The sequence below is a fragment of the Chelonia mydas genome, chromosome 1, assembly GCF_015237465.2.
Source record: "Chelonia mydas isolate rCheMyd1 chromosome 1, rCheMyd1.pri.v2, whole genome shotgun sequence".
Lineage (NCBI taxonomy): Eukaryota > Metazoa > Chordata > Testudines > Cheloniidae > Chelonia > Chelonia mydas.
Genome location: NC_057849.1, coordinates 207,450,019 through 207,477,686, shown reverse-complemented (window position 1 = coordinate 207,477,686; position 27,668 = coordinate 207,450,019). Strand labels below are relative to the sequence as shown.

The 27,668-nt window shown below is 45.6% G+C and overlaps 1 protein-coding gene across 4 annotated transcripts; it reads right to left on the bottom strand.

The window, feature by feature from the left end:
• Positions 1-894: 894 nt before the first annotated feature.
• On the bottom strand, positions 895-27,182 carry CASP2 (caspase 2). Of its 4 annotated transcripts, none has more exons than XM_043543706.1 (11): positions 26,851-27,182; positions 26,129-26,279; positions 23,177-23,344; positions 22,147-22,228; positions 16,628-16,722; positions 15,758-15,934; positions 13,348-13,476; positions 13,008-13,098; positions 4,135-4,284; positions 3,838-3,947; positions 895-3,173 (listed from the first exon to the last, which is right to left on the bottom strand). In XM_043543706.1, the coding sequence occupies exons 2-11, from the start codon at positions 26,276-26,278 to the stop codon at positions 3,039-3,041; spliced, it is 1,287 nt and encodes a 428-aa protein (XP_043399641.1). In that variant the 5' UTR covers position 26,279; positions 26,851-27,182; the 3' UTR covers positions 895-3,038. The 4 variants fall into 4 exon arrangements, with proteins under 4 accessions (XP_043399641.1, XP_027684583.1, XP_037767273.1 ...); XM_027828782.3 differs by having other exon boundaries at positions 26,940-27,181; XM_037911345.2 differs by lacking the exon at positions 26,851-27,182 and adding an exon at positions 26,391-26,797.
• Between the last annotated feature and the right edge of the window lie 486 nt (positions 27,183-27,668).

The window sequence follows — 27,668 nt, the reverse complement described above, 5'->3', positions numbered from 1 at the left end:
GCATCTTCTACAATTCTCCAGTTACTTTCTACACTGCTGGATTTTAATAATTCTTCCTTTCATTGTACTGTACTTCACTCACAGATTTCTTTGCAAATTCTGGAAAATGAGGCAGGGAAGTACAATGAGGGGCACAGACAGCAGAGGAGACAGTGATGGGTGTTTTTGTGGGAGATGGGAGGAAATGGCTCCTTGACTTATCTACAGTTTGTTTATAAACTCTTTAGGGCTTAGTCACAGAAATGACTCTCTATAGAAGATTGTATTCTCTTTCATTAGTAATGGGACTGGGTTTTATCCCCTTCAGCCTTCTATGCCTGCATCTCTGCAGCCACCATGTGGCTTCCCATTGGTACTGCACTTTTGCACTCATATGTGGGTTGCAAAAACACTAAAAGTAAGAGACAGGGAGATGTCATTCAGGGGAACCTTTATGATGCCCGTTTCTGTGAAATTGGATGGAGTAGGTGGCCACAGGGGAAGAGATTATTAAAAAACCCTCTGCTATATTCTTTCCTCAGTGTGGCTAATTCTTATAAACAGACTCACAGCTTTAATGGCAGGTGCTCTGAACAAACCCTCACCCTTGTGGGAGATTTTCTAGGACCTGATTCCATTCGCAACCTACCAGGCACACTCACACTCAGGCTGATCACTGCTGTAAGGAAGTCTGCCTCATACCACAGCCCAACTATTTCTCAGTTGGCCACACTCCCTACTCCAGAATGCCTGGGCAATAGCACAAGAACACAACCCCCCCAAGCAGAGTCCCTGGGCACTGCTGCACAAAAGCTCATTCAAAATTCTCTCCATACACAAAGTTCCATTAGGGAGGTTTAAAAAAAAAAAAAAAAAAAAGGTGCAGTGTTCTAGACAGGAAACAAGGCACAGATATAACCAAACATGAACTCTGTATTTTGGCATCCAGAGGCAGTACATACAGGCATATAAAAAAGTATATATGAAAGTGGCAGTGACATTGAGACCTCGTGTAGCTCTACTGGAGTTCCCTTCACCAAATAGAGAGGAGATGCCGCACTGATATGCATTCATTGCACAACACTGCATTACTGCAGAGGAAGGAGCACTCAGAGAAAAACTTCTCATCTAGAGAGGAAATACCCCCTGAGTTGCTATCTTGAGCTCCAGGGTAAGGTGCCAGCTGGCAGACATGGTCACTGGTATTCTGCTCCTCAGTTGCTGTATGTAGGACATATAACCGTGCAGCACACCTCTTAACTGGAAGAATATGACCTTCATATCTGCTGGGCAAGGCAAGAAGGAAGCAGACACCTAGCCTTCTGGCCTTCCTCCAGAAATATAAAAAAACCCTACAATATTTTTTAAAATAAGAAAGATCCTGGCAGAAGGAGACACACAGAGTAATCCAAGTGAGAGAGCTGCTAACACACTGCCATGGAGTAGGGAAAAAGTAGGCTCAGGAATTCAGACCTTAATCCAGCACTCCTGGGCTTTGGCTGCCATGAAACACACAAGAGGACAACAAAGGGAGGGTGCAGAATGACCCTCTATCTCCCTGATCACACCCCAGGGCAGGTCCTGAAGTGGGAGACAATTACAGTACTGGAAAAGAGAATGCATAGGTAGATTCCAACAGATGGAGTGTCCTACTCCATCTCTTCTCTCTGACTGGCCCTGTGTGGTGGCACTGAACAGTGGACAAGCAAAGATCTCTATCTGCCCATAGTTGGGGGGAGCAAAAGTTGTGGGGGGTGGGGGGGAGTGAAGCTGAATTCTGCAAACTCCCCCCCCCCCCCCCTTTTTTTAAAGAAACTTTAGAAGGAAAGAAAATCACTGTGATGAAGAAACAGTGACAGGCTCTTGGCAAGGAAAAAGATTTATACATTTCTTAAACAAAAAAGACAAGGAATCCATAAGCCTGGTATAGTATATAGACTCATAAGAAGCCTGCTGAAGTATTTAAATGGTCAGAAAACCACAGCAACTAGATGTGGATGTTACAAAAACTGTGCACTAACTCACATTTGGAACTCATGAGGGAACCAAGCCTGGAGTTCCCAGATTCAAAATATTTCCAAGACAGAATCAGACTTCTAAAATAAAAACATACCTTTGCTTTCAGAGCTAGATCTCAACACAATGTCTTTTCCAGCTAATCTGAAATTCTCCTATGGCTACAGAAAACACAGGCAAAATATGACGACTTTAAAAAAAAAAACACATAAAACAAAAACACAAAAACCAAACCAAAGCAGATGAGTATGTCAGACTTGGGTATATACTGGAAAATGAAGAGAAAACCTTCACCATGGACTTTCAGTGGTGAGAGATTCTGTTTTACTGGGAGGAAGGTCTCTCCTGACTTCAGGGAGGGGCATCCCTTCCTGTCCTTCACAGTTGTAGACCCTGCTGCTTGGGAAACCAGGCAGAGAATTTTTTAAAAAGTCATAACAAGTTAAGCAGTATAAAAAAAAAAATTATTTTAGAAATAAGAGACCCCCTAAGGTTATTTCTACCAGTTTAGGTTAAAACTTCCCCAAGGCACAGATTTTTTGCCCTTGGAGGGTACACTGTTAAATCACTTGGTGGTGGCAAAGAATCAGGGAAAGGACCACTTGGAGTTCCACATTCAGCGTGGGGAGGGAACCCTGACAGAAACAGACCCAAGTTTTCCAAAATTTAAAAAGGAAAGGCTGATTCTGATTTCACATTCCCGGCTACCAATGCCCACAGGTCTCCTTTCATTCAAAAGGTGCTGCCACCACTGCCCTGATTCCCCCATTGATTCCCCTTGGCCCAGCAGCTAAAAGTGAGACAATCCAGTGGAACATTAAGATTTTAAACCTTGAACTGAGTTGGGGGTCACCAACAGTTGCGAGATTCTCCAAGACAGAGAGGAGTTAGCGAGAGTCACACAAGCAGGAAGAACACCCAATCTTGAAGGGACACTTCCTGTTGTGGGCTGCACTGTCAGATGTCCAGACTGACAGCAGTAAAGGTGTGGCTGTCCACATTAAAGCTTTGTCAGAACATCCGTCAGAGCAAGAACAGCAGGGTTAGTTCCTAGGAACATAGCCAGGGAACAGATAAAGGTCTTGGCAGAGTGTGCTACAGTACTCTGACATCTCCTTACATCGGTGGAACTCTGTGCCAGGGGCATAGCCTTCTCGCTGCTTGATCAGTCTATTCACCTGAAAGAGGAAAGAAACAGGAGTGGTTTGAGAAACAAAACAAACAGAGCTAAGGAAAACTTCATTCCTGGGGTATAAGTGAAACAAGCCCCAACAAACAGATCAGCCAGTTAAGTTACTCCAGTCTAAAGCTCTCAGGTAGAGGCATCACAGAGAATTAGTTCTAGGGAACTGTCTCAGTTCCTCCTAGCAGGAGGCTCTATAGATAATGGTGTAGGAGCAATGGATGTAGGAGGCTCTGCCATGGCCATTCACAGCAGGAGGTACCACAGAGCAGTTTTTCCTCCAACTTATTTGATTGCAGCCCCCCTTCTGTGTGTTTGTAGTTGTTTATGCCCCCCCACACCACCACCACAGAAGTATATACCGCTGCCCAGCTCTGAAGGCAGAGTGGAGAACGGCAGCTTCTGGCCAGGCATTGCCACCCTCCGCTGCTGCTGGCGATGCCTTCAGAGCTGGGTGCCCGGCCAGCAGCCTCTGCTCTCCTAAAGCTTCTCATGTCCCCTCAGAATACATTCTGCAGTTTGAGACCCCCCAGTTTGAGAACCTCTGCTGTAGAGTGTGGGGCAGGAGCACTCTTCTGTGGGCAGCTCAGGCCTAACAACTTGAAGCATAAGACACTGCAAGAACCAGGCAAATGTAGGAGAGGGGTGTCTCAGCTTACCTTCACCAACATGTCAGCCACATGCATGTTTTGAGAATCCTCAGCAAACACAGAGGTGAGAGCCTCAATATACCAGGATCCACGCTTGGTATTTCTCATGGCAGCTGTGCCTGAAAACATAAAAAGTGCATCAGCCCACGGTGAAAAAAAGAGAGAGAGACAAACACAGGGAGATCCAGAGAAGGAAGTCTCTAAGGGACACACACAGGGGAACTGCTGAAGCTCAGAGGAGGGCTACCACCTTTAACACCCTCAAAGACAGGGAGACAGACACCTCCCTGGGACCCTCCCTGATACCTTTCAGACAGGCATAGCCACAGATCATATCAGAACGTGTGGGCAAACGCAGCCTGGGATTCTCCTCTTTGTTGGCATCACTCTCCTCGCAGCCTGGAGAGTCAGAGCGCTCTTTCCCATCCCTCTGATCCACTCCCCGGTCTGTCTCATCTGAGGGGTTGGGGAAAAAAAACAGCAACAGGGAAACAAGTTACTCCCAAACCTGTTGTGCAGTCTCCTCATATTCCCCCAGTCACTGAGCCCTATCTGCTTGCATAGTGCTGGCTTCCTTTGTCCAGGACCCAACGCCACAGCTGTTAGCACAAGAACCTTCTCTACAACTCCTGCATTTCTGTATCTCTGTCTTCTCAAATTTCAACAGAAAATCTCTTTTCCCTTGCCTATAACATTTAAACTCCTCTTTCCTTCTACATTTGGTCTTCTGTGATTACTGGCAGCAATAGTAACTCTGTTAATATTGTGCTGACTAAGCCCACACTACTATTGTAGTTAATTTAGTATCACTGCTGCAGTATCACTAGCTCTTATTCAATGTCTATATATTACAGTAGCATAGCTCTATAATCACCAAGAATTTGGGTGTGTTGGGAAGTTGCAGCACTCTTTAAACCCTGGACACAACTCCAAATCCCAAATCTTCCCCTCAATCCCAGGATAGCAGGATGTGTCTGCTAAAATAGCAGTTCACAATGTCAACAGTTCCAACAGAACCCATTTAAACCTATTAGTTTTCTCGATCTGTAGATGAAATCAGGAATCCCTGCACTGGTTGCACTTTTGGACAGATTCTCTATAGAGCCATGAAGACTAGAAACACTATTTAAAAATTAGAGCCTTGATACTGCATGCATGGCTGGGGATACCAAAAAGTGCTAGCGTTCAGCTTGCTGCAATGAACTGACTCAGTCTGACCAGACCAGGGATGATCTGAGTTCTGCATTTCCCTCTACCCCCTACACATCTAAAGGGGACCTGCAAAGAAAAAATAGTGGTTCTTTTTTTAGTTCTTTATAACATATGAAGACTGAAGGGATTTTGGTTCTCTTTTTAATGTTTTTTCCCCTCCTGCATGTTTTCTACCTTAGACATTTCAAGGATATAAAGCCTTGTGTCTTCAGTGCTTTTTGCTAAGTGCTCTTTGGAACACTCAGTTCTGAACTACAAGTTCTCTCAGTCCTTAAATGAAAAGGCCTGAAGGGGAGCATGGGAACAGAGATTGCCATAGTGAATCAAACTCAAGATCCATTTCATAGAATCATAGACTTTAAGGTCAGAAGGGACCATTATGATCCTCTAGTCCAGAGGTGGGCAAACTATGGCCCATGGGCCACATCCAGCCTATGGGACCCTCCTGCCCAGCCCCTGAGCTCCTGGCCTGGGAGGCTAGCCCCCGTCCCGTCCTCTCCTTCCCCGCAGCCTCAGCTCACTGCACCACTGGCGCAATGCTCTGGGCAGCAGGGCTGTGAGCTCCTGGGGCAGCAAAGCTGCAGAGCCCGGCCTGACCCGGTGCTCTGCGGTGGCGTGGCTGGCTCCAGCCGGGCAGCGTCGCTGCCTGTCCTAGTGCTCTGGGTGGGGCGGCTGTAGCACCGCCAGCCACCAGTGCTCCAGGCAGCATGGTAAGGGAGCGGCGGGGGCGGGGGGGGTGTTGAATAGAGGGCAGGGGAGTTTGGGATGGTGGTCAGTGGGCAGGGGTGTGGATTGGGGTTGGGGGGGTCCAAGAGCGGGGAACAGGGGGGCTGAATGGGGCAGCGGGGGGGCAGTCAGGGGACAGGGAGAAGGGGTGGTTGTATGCAGCAGGGGTCCCGGGGGGCAGTCAGGAATAAGAGGAGGGGTTGGATGGGGGGCAGGGGGGAGTCAGCGGTGGGGGGGGGATGGGGGAGGGGTCCCGGGGGGCCGTCAGGGGGCAAGAAGCAGGAGGGATCAGATAGGGGGCCAGGTCACGCCTGGCTGTTTTAGGGTGAAACAGCCTTCCCTAACTGGCCCTCCATACAATTTCGGAAACCCAATGTGGCCCTCAGGCCAAAAAGTTTGCCCGCTCCTGGTCTAATCTGATCTCCTGCACAACGCAGGCCACAGAATCTCACCCACCCACTCCTGTAACAAACCTGTAACCTATGTCTGAGCTACTGAAGTCCTCAAATCATGATTTAAAGACTTCAAGGTGCAGAGAATCCTCCAGCAAATGATCCGTGCCCCATGCTGCAGAGGAAGGCGAAAAACCTCCAGGGCCTCTGCCAATCTGCCCTGGAGGAAAATTCCTTCCCGACCCCAAATATGGCGATCAGCTAAACCCTGAGCATGTGGGCAAGACTCACCAGCCAGCCACCCAGGAAAGAATTCTCTGTAGTAACTCAGATCCCACCCCGTCTAACATCCCATCACAGGCCATTGGGCATATCTACCACTAATAGTTGAAGATCAATTAATTGCCAGAATTAGGCTATCCCATCATATCATCCCCTCCAGAAACTTATCAAGCTTAGTCTTGAAACCAGATACGTCTTTTGCCCCCACTGCTTCCCTTGGAATGCTGTTCCAGAACTTCATTCTTCTGATGGTTAGAAACCTTCATCTAAATTTCAAGTCTACATTTAGTCCAATGTCCTGTCTCTGACAGTAGCCAACTCCAGCTACTTCAAAAAGGAAGGTGTAAAAACATCACAGTAGGCTGATAGGAGATAAAGTCCCCCATACATTAGGTCTCGTGCAGGTCTTTAACTTGCTTAAGTATGCTTAATATCGCTTCCAGAATTTGTTGTTCAGAGTTCTCAACTAATGCTATTTTTATGGATAATCATGAAATGGTAGAGTTCATGATTCTAAGGAATGGTAGGAGGAAGAACAGCACAATAAAGACAATGGATTTCAAGAAGGCAGACTGTAGCAAACTCAGGGAGTTGGTAGGTAAAATCCCATGGGAAGCAAGTCTAAGGGGAAAAAGAATTGAAGACAGTTGGCAGTTTTTCAAAGAGACATTATTAAGGGCACAAGAGCAAACTATCTCACTGCATAGGAAAGACAGGAAGTATGGCAAGAGACCATCCTGGCTTGACCAGGAGATCTTCAATGATCTAAAACTCAAAAAAGAGTCCTACAAAAAGTGGAAACTTGGTCAAATTACGAAGGGTGAATATAAACAAACAACAAGTATGTAGGGACAAAATTAGAAAAGCCAAGGCACAAAACAAGGGGCTAGTAGGGACATAAAAGGAAACAAGAAAACATTCTACAAATACATTAGAAGCAAGAGGAAGACCAAGGACAGAGTAGACCCGTTACTCAATGAGGGGGGAAGACAATAACAGAAAATGTGGAAATGGCAGAGGTGCTTAAGGACTTCTTTGTTTCGTTTTTCACTAAGAAGGTTGGTGGCGATTGGATGTCTAACATAGTGAATGCCAGTGAAAATGAGGTAGGATCAAAATCTAAAATAGGGAAAGAACAAGTCAAAAATTACTTAGACGAGTTAGATGTCACGAAATCACCAGAGCCTGATGAAATGCATCCTAGAATACTCAAGGAGCTGACTGAGGAGATATCTGAGCCATTAGCAATTATCTTTGAAAAGTCATGGAAGACAGGAGACATTCCAAAAGACTGGAAAAGGGCAAATATAGTGCCCATCTATAAAAAGGGAAATAAGGACAACTCGGGGAATTACAGACCAGTCAGTTTAACTTCTGTACCCGGAAAGATAATGGAGCAAATAATTAAGCAATCAATTTGCAAACACCTAGAAGATAATAAGGTGACAAATAACAGTCAACATGGATTTGTCAAGAACAACTCATGTCAAACCAACCTGATAGCTTTCTTTGACAGGGTAACAAACCTTGGGGGGGGGGGGGGGGGGGGGGGGGGGGGGGGGAGGAGCGGTAGATGTGGTATATCTTGACTTTAGTAAGGCTTTTGATACTCTCATGACCTTCTCATACACAAACTAGGGAAATACAACCTAGATGGAGCTGCTATAAGGTAGGTACATAACTGGTTGGAAAATCGTTCCCAGAGAGTAATCATCAGTGGTTCAAAGTCATGCTGAAAGGGCATAACGAGTGGGGTCCCGCAGGGATAGGTTCTGGGTCCGGTTCTGTTCAATATCCTCATCAATTATTTAGATAATGGCCTAGAGAGTACACTTGTCAAGTTTGTGGATGATACCAACCTGGGAGGGGCTGCAAGTGCTTTGGACGATAGGATTAAAATTCAAAATGATCTGAACAAACGAGAAATGGTCTGAAGTAAATAGGATGAAATTCAAAAAGGACAAATGCAAAGTACTCCACTTAGGAAGGAACAATTAGTTGCATACATACAAAATGGGAAATGACTGCCTAGGAAGGAGTACTACAGAAAGGGATCAGAGTGGATCACAAGCTAAATATGGATCAACAGTGTAACACTGTTGCAAAAACAAAGCAAACATCATTCTGGGATGTATTAGCAGCAGTATTGTAAGCAAGACAGGAAAAGTAATTCAGCCGCTCTACTCCGCACTGATTAGGCCTCAACTGGAATATTGTGTCCAGTTCTGGGGGCCACATTTCAGGAAAGATGTGGACACACTGGAGAAAGTCCAGAGAAGAGCAACAAAGATGACTGAAGGTCTAGAAAACATGACCTATGAGGGAAGGCTGAAAAAATTGGGTTTGTTTAGTCTGGATAAGAGAGGACTGAGAGGGGACATGATAACAGTTTTCAAGTACATAAAAGATTGTTACAAGGAGGAAAGAGAAAAATTGTTCTTCTTAACCTCTTGCATTAGGGTTAAGAGAGGCAGAGGACTCTCGCAGCCTGTTTCTTCATCTGGATTGAGGTAGGGAAAATCCTGCCCTGCATTTTTGGGACAATCTGAAATGGCCTCTAGAGTGGAGAATAACTGGAGAATAGCTGTTTGGCAGTGGGAAGCACTGGGAGGTAGGCAAAGGAGTGGGGATGGGGCGCGCTGGGGGGAGAAGGGGAGCTTGGCCGCTGTGGGTGCAGAACACCCACTAATTTTTCCCCCATGGGTGCTCCAGAGCGCCCACGGAGTTGGTGCCTATGGCGGGCCGCAGGAAATAACAGCGGGGGCCGCATGCCGCATGTTTGAGACCCCTGCTCTAGAGGATACCATCAAAGATGCTTAGTTTTGCAGTTCTCAAACTGTGGATGTGTGTCTCCAGAGACAACATGCTTGTTAACAGCAAAAATGTTAATAAATAAATAAATAAAACAAACAGATCTCAATCCTACTGTCCCTCTGCAAATTTGTGTACACAGAGTCAATCCCTTACCTCTCTCTAAAAGTGCAAAGTTTCAAAAAGTTCAATTAATAGAAGATTGTTGGGGGTAGAATAAATCTGAACAAGAAGAAGCTTGGAGATAAATGTGAGAAGGGAGGGACAGGCAGTAGAAACAAAAGTGAAACTCTTTGAGCAGCATATTCCAGAAATCTTGAGGTCTTTCTGAGCGTAGCCTTCATTGATTTGAGATCTACCATACCATTCTCTCACTAGAAGGGAAAACCTATACATCGGAAAGAATTAAATAAAAAAAGGGGGTACAAGCTCCTTTAAAATAAAAAAAAAAAACAAAGACACATTTGCAGGTAACTCAGATGCATTTTCACTTCTGTACAAGAGAGCATCTGCCGGCACAACACAGGAAAATGTTATAATCACACTAAAATCTTACTGTATGTAGTTCCTACATGTACTACAGCATAACTTCAAGTTATTATGATATTTTAAAAAAAGATCAGCTGAACATCTTTTTGCCCAAACGTTCCTATTGAGGTCCAGTTAGAAATTTTTATTTCTGAGATTTGGGAGATTTCCAAGTCTGAAATAAAATTCACCAAACTCAAATGGTGGACTTAATTTTGCTTAAACACCCCCACCTCCAGATATGAACTTTCAGCCCAAAAGGAAAATTTGTAAGGCAGTTGCAAGCAACTATGAAGAGGGGTAGAGACTTCAACAGTCATCTTCAGACTTCACTGCCACCGACACAGACAGAAAGACAGCTTGTACAACAGATGCTCTAAAGAGAGGCTGTGTTGGATTGTATCATAGCAGCAGGGCCAAAAGGAGGATATCACTTGGGAAGCGTCTGCATGCTGTAGGGCCACGTTAGAGTTACGAAGGAACCAAGAAGTGAGAAGCATGAAGTGTGATGGGGACAGCACAGTAGAGAAAAAGGAGACAGGTAGAAGATTAAGAGGAGATTGGAAAAGGGGCAATGAGGCCAGTAGGAGACTATGGCCTTGTTGACACTGGTGGCAGCATATGGGGTACATATAATATTATTCCTGGGAAATTTCCAAGCCAAAAAATTAAAAATTCTACACACAATATTTTTAAATTCTGTATATTTTGTCAAAAACACAATATAATCATGCCAGTTTCAATTATTTTGGTAATTTATTTCAAAATATCTGTCAGCAAGCATGTCTGTAACAAAACAGACCAAAAAAGAGATTCTGGTAAATTTTTTTTTTTTTTTTTTTTTTTAAAATCACACAAATAGATTCCTTACTAGGCATATTAATACAGAACTTTGAGTAATTCATTTAAATTACAATACAGAACTGTATTTCCTTCACCTGTCAGAAGCAGTGAAAAGGCTTGGGGGAGTCAGAGGTAATGGAGGAGCTAAGGGAGAGAGTAGGAGCCTGGAGTGAACCTGGAGGGTTGTTGGGTGTGGGTGGCATAAGTACAGAACAGTTTTTTGGGCTGCGGGAGGGGGGGAAAATAAGGATTGTTAGGAAGTTGGGGAGCCTCCCCCATGCAGACCCAGCTGATCCCAAGCCTCTCCCATTCAGTCAGGCATATCTGCCCCGTCCTGGCACCTCCCCACATCCCCATGTGTCCCTGCAGCCCCCTCCCCATATGGCCTTGCACCCGCACTCCCATTCAGCCCCTCGTTCAAGGCTGTCACCCTACTAGCTCCTGAATCTATGCCCCAGTCTGTCCCCCACCCCGCCATACTAGCCATTCTGAACCCCAGTCTGTCTCTCTCACACACACCCACACACCCCCAGCAGCTCCATGTGCCCCACTCTGTCCTAACCTGGCTCCATGGGCAGAGTGCTGTGATGAACTTCTACTCCTGGGGTAATTCTGTGCCAATGTGCATATACATAATTCCTCCCCCCCCCCCCCCCCCCCCCCCCCCCCCCCCCCCCACCAAAAAACTTATGTTCTGCCCCAGAAGTGCTGCAGTACTGCATTTTTCCCCCACCAGAGGCCACTGTGGTCCCAGAACAGCCAGATGCATTCATGCTGCTGGCTGTTCTGGTGCCACAGCGGCCTCTGGTGGGTGAAAGGCGGAACTGCAGCACTTCGGGGGCAGAACGTATTTCCTGCAGAAAAAAATTCTGCATGTAACATGAATTCTGTGCAATGCATGAATTCCTCTGGGAGTGATGACATGCAGCTGTGAAAAGCAGGCTGTGGTGTGTAGCTACATCTGGCAATGAAAGGCAGCAGGGAAAGGCTCCAGCAGCTCCACCTGCCAGAGCCTTTCCCAGCTGCCTCCCCACTGCATAAGCCTTTCCCTGCTGCTTCAGCCTTTCACAGCAGTGGGACACTACACTCCTAAAACTGGGAGGCATTGCTTGGGTGCTTAGAGAGCCACACAGGGTATACATCTTAAGGTTCAGGCAGGTATCTACTCACCTAAGCAGTGCCATATCAACTACTCTATTTACAAGCGTGCTACGGGTGTGCGCAGTGTATATACACTCTACATACTGCCGTAAGAGTAGACATAGTGCATGGATGGAGAAGGGAAAGAACTTCAGGAACAGAAGGAGACAGAGGTGGGAAGAGGCATGGACAAGGGTTTGGAGCTAAGTTCCTGTAAAATGCCCAGAGCTGCCGGGCAGAGGAGCCCCTTCCCCGGCCCGGCCCGGCCCAGCCCAGCCACGCCACGCCAGAACTGCCGCAGCCGGAGACAGGAGCCCCTCCCCGGCCCGGCCCAGCCCAGGCCCGCCAGAGCTGCCACAGAGAGGTGCCCCTCCCCTGGACCCGAGCTGCTGCGGCAAGAAAGGGTGGGGGAGGGAGGGTCCTCTCTCCCCGCCACAGCCCCAGGGCAGCCTACACCCTAAACCCCTCATCCCCAGCCCCACCCCAGAGCCTGCACCCCAACCCTCTGCTTCAGCCTGAGCCCCCTCCCGCACCCCAAGCCCCTCATCCCTACCCCCCCAGATCCCACACCCCCAGCCAGAATCCTCATCCCCCTGCACCCCAAGCCTCTGCCCCCTCCCACACTCCAAATCCCTCAGCCCCACCCCACATCGCCTCCGTATTGTTGCACACAACAAATTCATTCCGCACATGGATGTAAAAAAAATTAGAGAGAACACTGGTTTGGGGACCAGAAGGTGGATAAGAGGAAAGGGCTCTGACATTAGGAGAGCCCAGTTCTGGGAGCTCTGGATAGGGAAAGAGGAGACAACAGCTCCAGGACATTGCGGGGGCGGGGGGAAGAAAGGGAGCGAGAGAGAGAGAAGGATTTCAAACAAGACTCGACAGTATAGATGCATCACTCAGTACTGCACAAGGATTATAATATTATATGCCCCTACTCCCCCATGCAGGCACAGCAAGAGAAAGCCCCAAGTGGAAATGCCATGATGAAACTTGTCATTCCCAGGGTGCTGTGGGGTCTGTGATTCAATGCACACACCCCATGCAGAGTGAAAGGCACTTACAGAACAACAGAGGCTGTGGCAGCAGGGAGGTGAATGTGGGTTCTGCTTACACCTGAGAGAAGCAAAGAGGAGAGTTGACAGCAAATTGGGTGGGAGGAAGTGTGCGTGTGTGTAATCCAGATTCCAGCTTTAATGCTGTACCAAGTACCTGGCCCTCATGATCCCTGGCATCACTCACCTCCACGACAGGCCTGAATAAAGAACATTTTGGGCTTGTTCTGGAGATTTGGGCAGTTTGCATTATCAAAGAGCCTGAAAATCTCCTGCAACTGTGAGAAGAAAGAAGAGAGCTAAGCACATCCCCATGGTACTTCCCCCTTCTTTCCATATGTGCCTCCCCATAACTTCCCATTTCCCATAATTTCCCTTTATGCTTCTTACATGCAATCTTCTCAGTATTACATTGAGTTCCCCACCAGTTCCCATCCACTCCACATGTGCTTCCAGCCTCCCCAATATCCCTCCTCCCCAGTACCGCTTTGTAAAGCCATGGAAGGGATTAGTATGTCGGAAGGTACCTGCAGTAACTTGCCATCAACTCCATAGATCCCACCCTCGATGCCATGCGAGAGTAGGGCCACAATGCAGGAATCCACATCTCGGTGAGCTGGCAGCTGAGAGAACATCTGCAATGCCTCCTGCATCTCCTGGAGGGAGAGAAACACACTCAGTGGTCCCTTCAGAAAGGGAAACGAGTAGAAGGAGTCAAGTGATACTCCTGGGGCAATTCTGTGCCACTGCGCATGCAGAATTTACACATAAATCAATGTTTTCTTGCCCTCCACAGAAATGAACTGCTGGCTGCCACTAGGGGCCGCTGGACCCAGCAGAGCACAGCTTGAAAGTAAAAGACACTGTCAGGGGAAGAGGGAGAGAGCTGGAGGGTTCCCGGCAGCTGCAGTTCTCAGTACACCCTGAAAGAAGCATGTGACATGCAGGAAACTCCACACAAGAACTCCACTCAGAATCCAGCATCAGGCTTTTTCTCCCTCTCGATCCCTGGGCTCTGAGGGGGAGGGGGTGCAAGTGTCTGGGCTGGGGGGGCGGCTCGCAGCTAGGGTCTCGGGGGAAGTGGGTGTGGGTGTCTGGTCTAGGGGTGCACCATAGCTGGGCTCTGAGGGTTAGGGGGTGCAAATGAATGTCTGGCCTGGGGAACACACCCCACAGCTAGGCTCTGGTGGGGCGATGGAGTGTGGGTGTCTAACTCCCCTACTGGGCTCTGGGGGGAGGGAGCAAAGAAACAGGAACTGGGGTGTCATAGGGGTTTCCTCAACACACTATTCCTAAAGGAATCTTTTTGTGTACTGTTACAGACATAGCTGCTGATAGGTATTTTGAAATAAATTACCAAAATAATTGAAACTGGCATGATTATATAGTGTTGTTTTCACAAATAAAATATGCAGAATTTTAAAATTATTTGCAGAGAATTTTTAATTTTTTGATGTAGAATTCCCCCAGGAGTAAAGTGAACCATAAACCTAATTTAAAGGGGGAGGATAGGGAGGAAGGAATATTCTAATGCTTTTAAACAGCAGCAAAATGCCCTTATTTCTTTAGTATCTTTCATTCCTAAGGATCCCAAAATGTTTTGTAGGCTCTACATAGGAGTCACTCAACCACTTCTGAAATTCAGCTACCTTAAGAGCCATTTAAGAGATAATAAATTCCATAGACAATTACTACAGCACAGGGAGCTTAGGCTGACAGAATATTATTTGCCAGAGCCTGGTAAGGATACTGGGGCAGCTTTTGGGATAAATGCCCATGGTAACTCAGGTACTTAGATACTAATAGTGATGAACATGGTAGAACTGCCAAGTATCAGAGAGGTAGCCGTGTTAGTCTGTATCCACCAAAACAACGAGAAGTCCGGTGGCACCTTACAGACTAACAGATTTATTTGGGCATAAGCTTTCATGGGTAAAAAAACCCACTTCTTCAGATGCATGGAGTGAAAATTACAGATACAGTCATAAATATATTGGCACATATCTGTAATTTTCACTCCATGCATCTGAAGAAGTGGGGGTTTTTTACCCATGAAAGCTTATGCCCAAATAAGTCTGTTAGGCTTTAAGGTGCCACCGGTCTCCTCATTGTTGTTATGGTAGAACAGTTTACAATGGATGGATCTTTAATGAATAGACAGGTCCTTGGGTTTGATCTGTTACCCAGAAAATGGCTTCTGGAGCAGCACAGCACCCCTTAGTGTGCATCACTTGGTTTAGTACCAACTCAGAGGGAAGAACACTCCTACTGAACTAGCAAATGAAGAACAAGTTTGCTGAGGAGACTGATGTCTACTGGCAAGACCATAGGCCTGGAAGTCAAAAGACCTGGGTTTTAAGAGAACCTCTAACCTTAATTTGCACAAGACTTTGTGCAAGTCACTTCAGTTTCACCATCTACAAAATGGGTTAATACTTTACACTCTCACCGTGAGGCTTAATCAGTGAATATTTGTGAGGTTCTACAAGATCCTCAGAATGAAATAGAGAAATGCTGATTATTTAACCAGAACAAAAAACCAACCCCGCCCTTTGTTAACATTAAATTAAGCTTGTTGGTGTAACAAATGTTAGGAAAAAATACTACAGCTGCTGTTAAACCCCCAGCTTTACTACTGAAGAGTAGGACAGTAATAAGGTAACATCCCTAAAGATCTCAATCCTTCACAGACCATATATTCTCTAACACAAATATTTATGTGGAAACATTAATCTGAGACCTTCCATACAGGGGCTCTCAAACACTTTCATATTGTCGACCATATCCTAATAGAGAGAGTGTCTCATGGACACCGCCCCTTACCATTACTTTGCCCCATCCTTCCCTTCCATTTACTCTCAGCTTGTCCCCAAGAGACCAATGCAATAGCTACAAATCCCCAACCCCAAACTCTAGGCAGCAAAGGAACCTCCTCACCGGCACAGTTTGATCATGCAGGACAGTCACCCTGTAGCCAAGGTGCTTGAAGAGCATCTCCAGAGCAGTGTAATCCACATCTCCACCCGAACGGAACTCCAGGTCCTTCTCACTGCTGAAATGCATGTTGCTGAGCACAAGTGCCAGGCCCCGGGGCTGTGATATCAACTTATATGACTGTTAACAGAGAAGGGCAGAAATAGATAAATCCAGCTATGCGGGAAAAGAAATAAAGTTACAGGGTACTACACATCCACTCCATTATTGTGATGAGGTGTGCAAGACCTTTGGGGCACAAGAGATGCAAAGATACAGATAGAGAAACCATCTTGGGCTAGAAACACTCTATTTTGCTTCCCACATGGGGTGAAGGCTCCATCATTTGTGACAGGTACTGAGACATACAGACCACCGTGGAGGATTAGGTGCTTCTCCCATAGGATTTGTACAGAATACTCATCCAGTTCCTGTGAGTCTAGGGAGCAACTCCTCCCTTTCCAGCTGAGACAAAACGAAAGCAGCAAAGTTTGTCAGTCCCAACACAGTTGAAACAGATGTGTGCACAGACTGACAGGCACATGTAGTTGTGAATGTTGGCACAAAGAGTGACAGACTGGAATAGCTGTCTCAAGAAGGCATGGGTCTGTAGCACAGGATTATGACACTGATCCTGGGTTTTCTCCGACTCTTGCTAGTGGGAGTCACATGAGGTGGACTATGGCAGGTAACACCTTTGAGTTACATGTGTGTCTACATATATATATTTACAGCCCAAAAATGCATTTTTCTTCACCCAGCCTGCTTGTGGAGTGCTCTTTCTTCAGCTCATCCAACCATCCCACCTCAGTTCCTGCCCCACCAAGCACTCACCAAGCGCTGGTGAGCATAATAGAATTCTGGGGTGCATGGCTTCACCAGAACGTAAGGAGGACCATCTCCATTATCCAAGGAATGCTCCATCAGCTCTGTTTGATACAAAAAAAATCAGCAGTGAACAAACGAAAGATCTGGCTGCAAAACATATTTAATATGAAACAGTTACTTAGACATAGTATACAGTGCTTCACATACTGAAAGCACTGCACAAATGTTAACTAGCTAATGTTAAAGTGTGGTTCTACTGTAAGACGTTTTCACTCATCTTTCATCCAGTAGGTCATCCCCTTGTCGGTATTTGGGGTCAGCTCTGTGACGTGAATGAGAAGTTATTACTGCTTTTACTGCTGTTTGCCCTGCACAAACAATACTTCTCAGAGAAAGGAACTGGTGCCTATTGCTTCTTGTGCATCAACAGAATTGTTTACCAAGTCCCAAATCAGTTACATCCATTCAAACCCATTAAAGGAAACTGGACTGGGGACAAGTGACACAGTTTGATTTATCAAACTGGGCTTTCTCCTCCGCATTCATCACCACCAATTATTCCTTCAGTGACACTCATGCAATCCCAGTGTTTTTATTGGCTTTTGTATCACTGCAATTAATTTGAACTGCATAACAGGAAAGGGAACCTAGCTCACTCCTTCTGAGCTATGCTGTTTCTGCAGCAGAAGAAAAAAAAAGCAGTAGAATCTTTGTAGTTATTAAAAGGAGTATACACGACTGAATAATACACATAGGAAGCAGTCTTCTAAAAGATAATTTTTAGTCACTTTTCAGTCACTTGCAATGGGACTGGGATCCCATAATATGGCAGAACCAGCTGCCATAATAGCAGGAACAGGTAAAATGTATTTTGTTGCAAGCGGGGTTGGGTGGGCAAAAGAAAAGAAAAAAAACCCACCACACAGACTGTGGTAGTTTGCAGGAAAACACTAAATCTCTCATCAGTTTACCAAAAGTCGCCTATTCAGGAAATTGCTAAATATTTTGTCTGAGCCTCTCTCTCCTATATATGTTTATCTCCCTTGCCCTGAATCCGGTGTAGTACACCGGCTCAAGTCTGGTCAGAGAATCACACTCACAGGTTTTGTTGTTCTGTGATGTCACATACTGTCACTCACAGGCGCCAGCTTCTAATTTTCCCCAAAGGTGCTCAATCTCCACTCAGCCCCAGGCCCCACCCCCACGGCCCCACCTCTTCCTGCCCCCGCTCCACCCCACCCCGCCTCTTTCTGTTCCCTCCCAGCACCTCATGCCCCTGAACAGCTGTTCTGCTGCATGCAGGAGAGAGAGGGAGGAGCTAATGAGCAGGGACCTGCGGTGGGCAGGAGTGGGGTGGAGGGAGGGGAGCTTGACTGCTGGTGGGTGCTAAGCACCAACAAATTTTTCTCCATGGGTGCTTGGCGCCTATGCCGTCACTGTTGTACCAGCTTGCTGTCAGTTCTGTGAGCAGTTTTTCTGTTAAATTTTTTTCAAAAAGCAACAGTAATCCTGATACATACCATTCAAGTTATTTAGGTATCTAAGTTCTAAAAACGGCACTTAAGCAATTTAAACAATTCCAGTTTGGGGGTTTTTTTAAACTTACTTTTTATAATCATTGAAAAAATCTGCACCTTTTAAGGCAAAACTGTGGTAGTTTGTTTTGACATTCCGTATGATATACACAGGATGGCAGTGTGTCAATTAGAATTTCAGACATGTAAAGGAAGTTTTTATTTTTTTATTTTTTTTTTAATTAAAAGTTCTTAATTCTTACATTTAAGCCAGGGAACAAAAAAAAAGAGATGATGTGCTAAATTCCCTGTAAGCTGTGCGGCTATACAGCAGCCTATTTAGCACCACGCAGGCACTTGGGGAACCCGCCCAGCCGGGACTTGCCACTCGCCAGGGAGTGCTTGACCCCCCCGACCCCTTCCCCAAGTCCCTGCCCACACTCTGCCTTCCCTGCCCCACCTCTTCCCCAGAACACGCCCCATCCCCACTTCTCCCTCCCAGACCTTCCGACACGCCGCAAAACAGCTGTTTGTGGCAGGTGGGAGGCGCTGGGAGGGAGGGGGAGGAGTTGGTCAATGGGGCTGCCGGCAGGTGAGAGGAGCTGGGGGAGGGGGAAGCTTGGCTGCCAGTGGGTGCTGCTGAGCAGCACCTGCTAATTTTTCTCTGTGGGTGCTCCAGCCCTGGAACATCCACACAGTCAGTCTATGGGGGCACCCACTCAGCCCCAGACCTGCCCATGATGTTTCACTCCATATTCTTTATGAAGATATGTTTATGATCTTAATAGGACATAAACTGATATATACTCTATGCAAGATGGCTCATGTGACATATCACTGGAAAGGTTATGATTTACTGAATGTGATTATCCAATTTGTATGCCTGTATCATTTCTGCATCTGAAGTTAGGAATATTAACTATGTATCTGTATTTCAAATGTGTGACTTTGGGTGTCACCCCCAGCCAGCCAGTATAACAATGGAAAAGCCAGACAGGGCTAATGGGCCATTAGCAGAGACAATGGACTGTGAAAGAGATTAGTCTTCTTGTGGATGCTGGAGACGGCCTACAGGCAATGCCTGCCACAGCCATGCAGAGTCATGGGTCTGAATCACCTGGTACTGGATACTCCTCCCCTTTTGGGATGCCAGTGGTTTTCCACTAGAAGACAGAGTTCCCGCCTTACACAAGAGCTATATAAGGCAGGGAGTGACATCATTAGGCGTCTCCTCTACCTCCCCAGCCTAAGAAACACTGCAAAAGACCTGAAAGCAAGAACTGAACTGGAGGGAGAAATATCGAGCCCAAGTTGGAAGGGTATCTAGCTTGTGAGTAATACTAACCGAGGTTTCAAGATGGAGACCAGAGCATCTGCCTTTCAAAACTTTCTGTAATCTGCCTGCAACAATATCTAGGGTGAGAAATTACTATTTGTAACCAATTTCTTTAGTGAAACAAACTTAGTTTAAGTGTTTGGTTTTATTTCCTTAATAATCTACTTTGTTCTGTTTGCTATCGCTTTAACCACTCAAAACCTGCCTTTTATAGTTAATAAAATTTATTTTGTTTCTTATTAAACCCAGTTTCTGTAATTTCTAATGGGGCGGGGTGGGGGGGGAGAAGAGAAGAGAAGAGACGTGCATACTTTCCTCCACATTGAGAGAGGCGGCGGATTTCCTAATATACCTTTGGGTCTGCACTCGAAGGGAGGTAGACACCTGAGTGCTTGGGCAAGTCCCTTAAGCTGAGCCTTCCCAGATCTGATCTCAGTGTCTGTTTTGTTCTGCAGTGGGGTGTGGCCCTGCCTGTCTGTTTGCTGGAGGAGGCTTAATGGCCTGGCTCAGCAGGCCAGGTAAAAAGGGCCTCAGGCTGGCATAACAGGCGGGCTCAGTGGTATCCCAGCACATCAAGTGGCATCCTAAGGGGTCCAACCTGTCACACTGCGTGGCCAGGGGAGGGGTAGCCTGGACCTGCCACTGGTCCATGCTAAGGTGGAGCTGGGCACCAGAAGTGAAAGCAGGGAACCTGTCTGTTGGGGTACCATTAAAAGCAACTACATATCCAGGCACTAAAACTGCACTCACAGAAAAAATTCTAATGAAGTTTCTTTGCAATGATTCACAAACAAAACTGGACTTTAAATTAAAAAAAAAAAAGTGTTAAGTTAAGAAATGTTGACAATAAAGAATCATCATGTTTTTCATAACTCCCCCTTCCCAATAGATTAAGGGGAGCACAGAATCACATACTGATGCGTAACAATGAAATACAAAATGAAGAATTGTTAATGATAAGATTAAGAGTATTGATACCTATATTTTTAATAGTTTGTAATTCTATATAGTGAATGAACACAGATGAGGTAAATGATTAGACCAAGTCCTTGCTAGCATAAGTGTGATTTTGCCAATTCTTCCTTTACATAGGATTGCTAATCTTCTTTACCTTTTTTTCCTATAAGCAATATCACATTATGTGTGTGTTGAAAGATGTAAGTAAGAGATACACAAACATGTAATGATAAATAAACCCCCCCTTTTTCTGAAGAGGCCCAGGACATGATCCAAAAACTGCAAAACCAGCAGGAAAAACGTAGAAGTTGGGTAATTGAAGCTTACACATGAGTAATGCCTGGGTTACTTAAAATCCAAAGAGGAGCAGTGCTAAAAGCCGACTGGATAAAGGTTAATCTGTAATGTAGAAATGTATAGTGAACATGGACCTAAAGTGGAAAAACACTGGACCAGAAACTGAAGAATGGTAGCAAGGGATCAGAGAAAGCAATGTCTATCATGGAAGGTGGAAGACCTTCCCAGTGCCCCAAAATGTGGTAATTTGGGCCATTTACTAATTCTGTCTTGTCTGTTATTATTTGTTTGGCATAAAAGGTAATATCCAGACATTATAAGTGACAATAATTCTGTCTGAAATTGTTGAATAAAGGCAAAAAATTGATTAGGCCTAATTTGGGTGGACGTGTGACTTGTTTCCCCAACTTTTACTCCCATCATTGTCCCTTTTCTGTCTCTCTCTCCTATGCTGGCTGGGACAAAGATCCAGTGGAGCCAAGAACACTTAGGTTGGATGAGAAGTCCCAGAATGGAAGAGTAACAGAGATCCAGTCGGGATGGGGCATATGTAGATAATAAAGAAAGAGAGAGGGTGGGGACTAGAGCAAGGGGACTAAAGGGATCACATTTCTTGTTAGTATCACAAGTTTTTTTGGTGATTTAACTCTGTTTGTCTTAGTAATTATTTAAAATTTTCATTTGCTGCCTTGTCTTTTTTTATTAGAACATAAAACTCATTATTACATGATCCACAGAACCGAATCAGTAAAACATGCACGTGCCATAGATTTGTAACTTTTACTTTACTGACGTAATCCTTCCTTCCTCCCCCTACTGTTTGCTAACCCCAGATGTCAAATCACATCTAAAATTAGATTGTAAACTCATTGGGTCTGTGTGGCTGTGCCTCTCTTTTGTTTTGTAAAAGCACTCACCATACTTGTGGGTGCTGTTAAGATAACAATATAATCCTCTCATAATCTCTAGTGCTAACTAAATAACTCAGGCTCTCATTCTCTATATTCTGTCCCTCTCTTCTCATACATCTTAAACTTAAAAAGAAGAATTTTAAAACTCAGAATTTTACAGTTCACACATTTTGCTTACATAATGGAGTTACTTCTATGATCGTATGAACCATGATGAAAGCTAATTAGAAACTGATTTGCTATCTCTTCCACTAGGCTCACAGTCGTTTCTCAACAAAGTTCTTCCTCCAGCAACAAACTCAAAAAAGCTAATCTAACTGAAAGTATATTTCTAATATCCCACGTCTCAAGACATTCTTGGTGAAAAGTGTGTGTTACCATTGGAACTTCCAGATTTCTGGGCTAAGCAAAATGGTGTGCAGTATTTCAGGGAAGGAGAGCAAGTAGTAGTCCATTTTGCCCCTTGAAGAAATGGCCAATTCAACCTTCACCATGCCTTGGATTACTCACCACGAATCCGGCGTGGTCTCTTTGGTGAGAAGCAGGATTCACGAACTGGGAACGGAACACTTGACTCGTAACCTTGGCCCAGCTGCAAGAGATTATAGAAATCCATGAAGTCACCAGTCGAAGATTCCTGTTAATCTGTCCAGTACAGAACTGTAGGGATTGAGGAATTGAATATAAAACTTTAAACCTTTAGATCACCAACTCTGATCCAGATCTCAGTCACAAGGAATGCGTGGCTCAAGAGGATTAGGCTATGTTTTCTTTAAACTCAAGATCTCTTCCTCTCCATGCTCACCTAATCCCATCTGAATCCCCCTGTAGAGTTCCCCCTCCTCACATTCAGGGTACCCTCTCTGGATTCATCTTTATTCTCAGCTAGATGCCCCACTCAACCTCCTCCTCCCCCACCATTCCCCTCTTTTAGGCTACTTTCAAAGGGTTTTTTTTAAATTGTGCTGGTGCTTCCCCCTGCCCTTGCCTCTTTATGAGGTATAAAAAATGCCTGGGAAGAGTTGTATTTTTACCAAAAGGATTTTTCTGATTGTTTTTAACAATCAGGATTGTAAAATCTGGTCTTTTCCAGGTATAAAGTGCTTATTGAGAGATCTTATCACCATAGTTAATATGGTAATGGTACTGAATCTTTAACAAAGGCTTCCTTTATTCAAACATTAGCCACTGTAAATAAAAAAGCAAGAACAAAATCCCTTCCCCTCTTAACAACTCACTTTCACCAGCTCTCTAGTCAGAGAATCTTCCACCCTTAGACAATACCCAAACTTTAATGTAAAAAAGCACCACAAACCTTTTCAGGCCTTTATGCTTCTTCACAGTATATGAGCCCAATTCACAGTACATTATCCCCACAACCCTTTGCTTATCACTTATTACACTCAGGTTCTCCCCCAATCTCTTCTCACCCCCAAAAGCCAAAAATTTCTTTTGTTTACATTCAAGGTACACTCGCCCTTCATGATGACATCTATTCCCAAATAAGTTCCATTCTTCCAATTTTGTAGCCCTCTCTTACCCTTGAAATCCCATTGCTCAGGCTGGGTATGGCGTTCAAGAGCATTTCCTCTAGGTGCTGCTGTTTGGTTTCTCGCAGAGCTTCACAGAAGGCTGAGAAGGCTGTGGGGCCCCTCTTGGGCAGCAGATTGAGTAACTCTACATTTTGGCTGAAGCTCCCAGCCTTAGCCTGGATCCACAGATAAGAAAATTAAAACCAGAACAAAAAACCCCTCCAGAATTAATTTTAATTACACCTCAAAGTGAGTTTCAAATCCTCTTCCCTCATCTGAGATCACAGAATCATAGAATATCAGGGTTGGAAGGGACCTCAGGAGGTCATCTAGTCCAACCCCCTGCTCACATGCTCCATCATCATGCCCTCTAGGCTGTGTATCTTTCATATTTTTCCTCTACATGATTCTTACCCCCACTTCCCTGTACAGTATCTATCCTGTTCTTCCTTTATTCCACACTCTGCATTTTAAACACAATTTCCATCATATCCCAACCACTCAGTTCCAGGTCCCATATATTTATATACAAATCCATCAGAAAATGTGTTAGTATAAGCATAATGTTTCCTTATTAAATATGAAAAATGTTACAAGTATCTAAACTGGTAGGAAAAAAGAACTATGACATAGTATTTGAGAAATAATATAAGATTGCATAATTAAAGACAAATGTAATAAGGAACATTAAAAATTTGTATGAGCATTAACAGTTTTTTGGATGAAATTTCTTAGGGTTTAAAAAAGAAAAAACTTCCATGTCATGGAAATTTATAGCTGGAGTTCATCAGAATGGTCTATGCCACATACCTTATGAATGATGCCCAAAAGGACTCTGTGCACTTCACTACATTTTTTACACTGTTCAGGTAAATTAGCTACACACATACGTGCACCTCAGCCTCAACATTCATATGCCCCTTCATGCTTCAGCCACCATTCCAGAGAACATGCTGAAGATGCTCGTTAAAAAAAATAATGCATTAATTAAATTTGTGACTGACCTCCTTTGGGGAAAATCGTATGTCTCCGGCTCTATTTTACCTGCATTCTGCCACATTTCATGTTACAGTAGTCTCAGATGATGACTCAGCACATGTTCATTTTAAGAACACTTTCACTGCAGACTTGACAAAATGCAAAGACGGTACGAATGTGAGATTTCTAAAGATAGCAACAGTACTTGACCAAAGGTTTAAGAATCTGAAGTATCTTCCAAAATCTGAGAGAGATGAGGTGCGGAGCATGGTTTCACAAGTCTTAAAAGAGCAACACTCTGATGCAGAAACTACAGAACCCGAACCACCAAAACAGAAAATCAATCGTCTGCTGGTGGCACCTGACTCAGATGATGAAAACGAACATGCATCAGTCCGCAATGCTTTGGATTGATATCAAGTAGAACCTATCATCAGCATGGAAGCATATCCTCTTGAATGGTGGTTGAAGCATTAAGGGACATATGAATCTTTAGCACACCTGGCATGTAAATATCTTGCAACGCTGGCTACAATAGTGACATGAGAACGCCTTTTCTCACTTTCAGGTGACACTGTAAACAAGAAGCGGGCAGCATTATCTCCTGCAAATGTAAATGATCTTGTTTGTCTGAGCGACTGGCTGAACAAGAAATAGGACTAATTGGACTTGTACGCTCTAAAGTTTTACATTGTTTTATTTTTGAATGCAGTTATTTTTTTGTACATTATTCTACATTTGCAAGTTCCACTTTCATGATAAAGAGATTGCACTACAGTATTTGTATTAGGTGAATTGAAAAATACTATTTCTTTTGGTTTTTTACAGTGCAAATATTTGTAATCAAAAATAAAGGGAGCACTGTATAATTTGTATTGTGTTATGATTAAAATATATTTGAAAATTTAGAAAACATCCAACAATATTTAAATGGTATTCTGTTACTGTTTACCAGTGTGATTAATTACGATTATTTTTAATCGCTTGACAGCCCTACTTATAAGAGATGAATGTCCCAACTGATCAGTCCCTACTGCTCTAGCTAGGATAATAATAGCACCTTGCTCTTCTTAGTACCTATCTGCAATCATTAGACCACTTGCTATCCAACCTTCTTAAAGCAGTTTACACAACATTGTTTTTTTTAATAATTTTATTGGAGAAGCAATTAATGGTCACAATCAGGATTGGCCCCACTGTACAAGCACGTAACGTATAATTAAAGACATGAATGTATTTCAGCATTATAGCACCCTTTTGAAGGCAGATGTTATCCTAGGGAAACTGAGTTGAGGTGAAGTCACTTGCAAAGATAACACTGTACATCTATAACAGAGATATGATTACAATGATATCACACCAATGACTATCAGACCTGTGTTTTAAAAATAACCTGCAAACCTTTCTTGAGTTTGTTCACCTTTTCAATTTATGAGATTCATGCTCCATGAAGATCCACTTTTGTTTTACTTATTTTTGTCAAAACCACTGCTTTCATCAGGACCTATTAAAAATAGAGGCTCTGACCCCATGCCCTCACAGAAAAACCTGAGAGGACTTATGCTCCACCCACTGCTGACATTAGTGCTATTTACATGGCAAGTGGATGCAAATAGCATTCCGTTCTCTCTCTTCTTTTGTTTGGTTAAGCTTCTACACAGCTGCCTCTCATCACTGACAGGGTGTCCGACAGGTGACCTCAACCAACTAACACCTATTTAAATATGGACTTGTTCTTGCCTATGCTACATGCTAACTCAAGTTTAACATATTAGTTAAACTATTTTAGGACACAATGCTTTTCCTTAACAGAGAAAACATAGCCAGAGTTTTCAAAGTACTGGGGGCAGGGGAGGGGAGGGCACAGACCAGGTCAGACTGCAAACCTGAAATTAATATGAACACAGGTTTGTTGATGTCACTATTTCACAGAAGACAAAATTATACAAACTGCTTAGGCCAAACAGGAGTGTGAGGAATACCTGTATAGTTTCCATCATTTCTATGGTGATAACGTCCTTCTCTATCAGATGCTCCAGCAACTCCTTCAACACCAGCTGCTTTGCCAGTGACACCCGGTTCTTCTTTAGCACCTCTTGGTGACACCGTTGCATGCCACATGTACCCAGCATCCTGTCAGAGGAGAAAAGGGGAAAGAAAACACACAAGCCCCAGCATGAGGGTCAACAGTTCCCCGCACACAGCGGGGGGGGGGGGGGGGGGGAGACAGCATTAATAACAAACCTAGAAAGAACACCCTCGTTCATCCAGCTGGCACCGAGACAGCCCAGCCAGCAGTCCCACCCCACCATATGCCATCACTGGGCAGGGGCAACTAGCTGAGTGCGATTTCACCTCCTGAGCGTTTCTGCCGAGGTGCTGGTATAGCCCAGCTAACTCTTAGTAATCTGCCTCAATGTCCCCAGGATGTCTCCTCCCTGCCCCATGGGGCACTACAGGCTGCCACTCGCGTCCCCTGCCCATCCCCAGAGGGCTCTGCTCCCCTACGTGGCTGGCATCCCTCTCCCTAGGCGGGGCATTGCCCGCCAGGGCGGGGCATTGCCAATGCTCTCCCAGGGCACATTGGCCCTGACGCACCCGCTACTAGCCGGGCTGCCTCTGCTCCCCCGCCCAGACCTGCTGCACGGGTGGCCCAGGCCCTGTCCCCCGTGCTCCTAGGCTGTTCCCGCCGGGGGTGACTTACTGACCGTTCTCTCCCCTCCCCACGTGAGAGGCGCTGAGGCTGCTCCACTTCCGTCCCCTCGTGCTGGGTCCGTTGCACGGATCACTCACCTGCTCTTCCCGCGCGCTACAGCGCGCACCCGCTTCTCTGCGCTGCGGATTCAAACAAGGCACCCGCTCCTCTGGATCACGTGAGCCAGGCTCCTGTAATGGAAACCCCTCCCTCCGGGATAGCCTCAACGGCCCCTAGGACCTACACAAAATTGGGCACTGTCCATATGCGCATGCGTAGTCCTCTCATCTCCCTCCCCCTCCCGTGGATGTGCATGGGGCCTGCAGCCGAGGGATTTTCAGCCTTGTGGAGGTTACGCGCATGCGCTTAGGTTCCTTCATGGAAAGGAGAGGGGCGTGGTCTGGGCGGGCAAGGCAGCTGTGCGCGTGTGCCGGTCTCGGGAGAGGTGGGGGCAGAGCGGGGGTCTCCGTGACGGGTCTGCGGGGACAGCTTTGCCGTGGCGGCGGCGGAGGCGCCCCGCGAGCCCCCTTGGTGTTTACTGCCCACGTGGCAGGGCAGCCCGACCCCTATTCCGGGCAGTACCGGGCTGACAGCGGCGCCATGGGGCCGGGCCCGCTCGACTTGCGCCGCCGCTGCGGGCCCTGCGCCGCTGGCTTCTCTCCACCCCTTGACCACGCTCCCCCGCCGCTCCCCGCCCCCGGTCGCTCCTCTCGGGCAGGGGTCGGTACCACCATGTTGCCCGATGGGTGCCTGACAAAATTACCGTACTTAGTGACGGACATTGTGGGGGGAAGAGGATATGTCATTCAGTCATTCAATTTTTTGAA

Bases quoted from the DNA above. Each gene is read 5' to 3' on its own strand.
- CASP2 (XM_037911345.2), bottom strand. From the start codon at position 26,458: ATGGTGGGGTGGGACTGCTGGCTGGGCTGTCTCGGTGCCAGCTGGATG. The intron at 22,229-23,176 runs GTAAGAGAGGGC...AATCTCTTGCAG, and splicing joins TGAGCAATGGGATTTCAAGG to CTGGGCCAAGGTTACGAGTC. The intron at 15,935-16,627 runs GTGAGTGCTTGG...CTCTGTTAACAG, and splicing joins ATTATGCTCACCAGCGCTTG to TCATATAAGTTGATATCACA.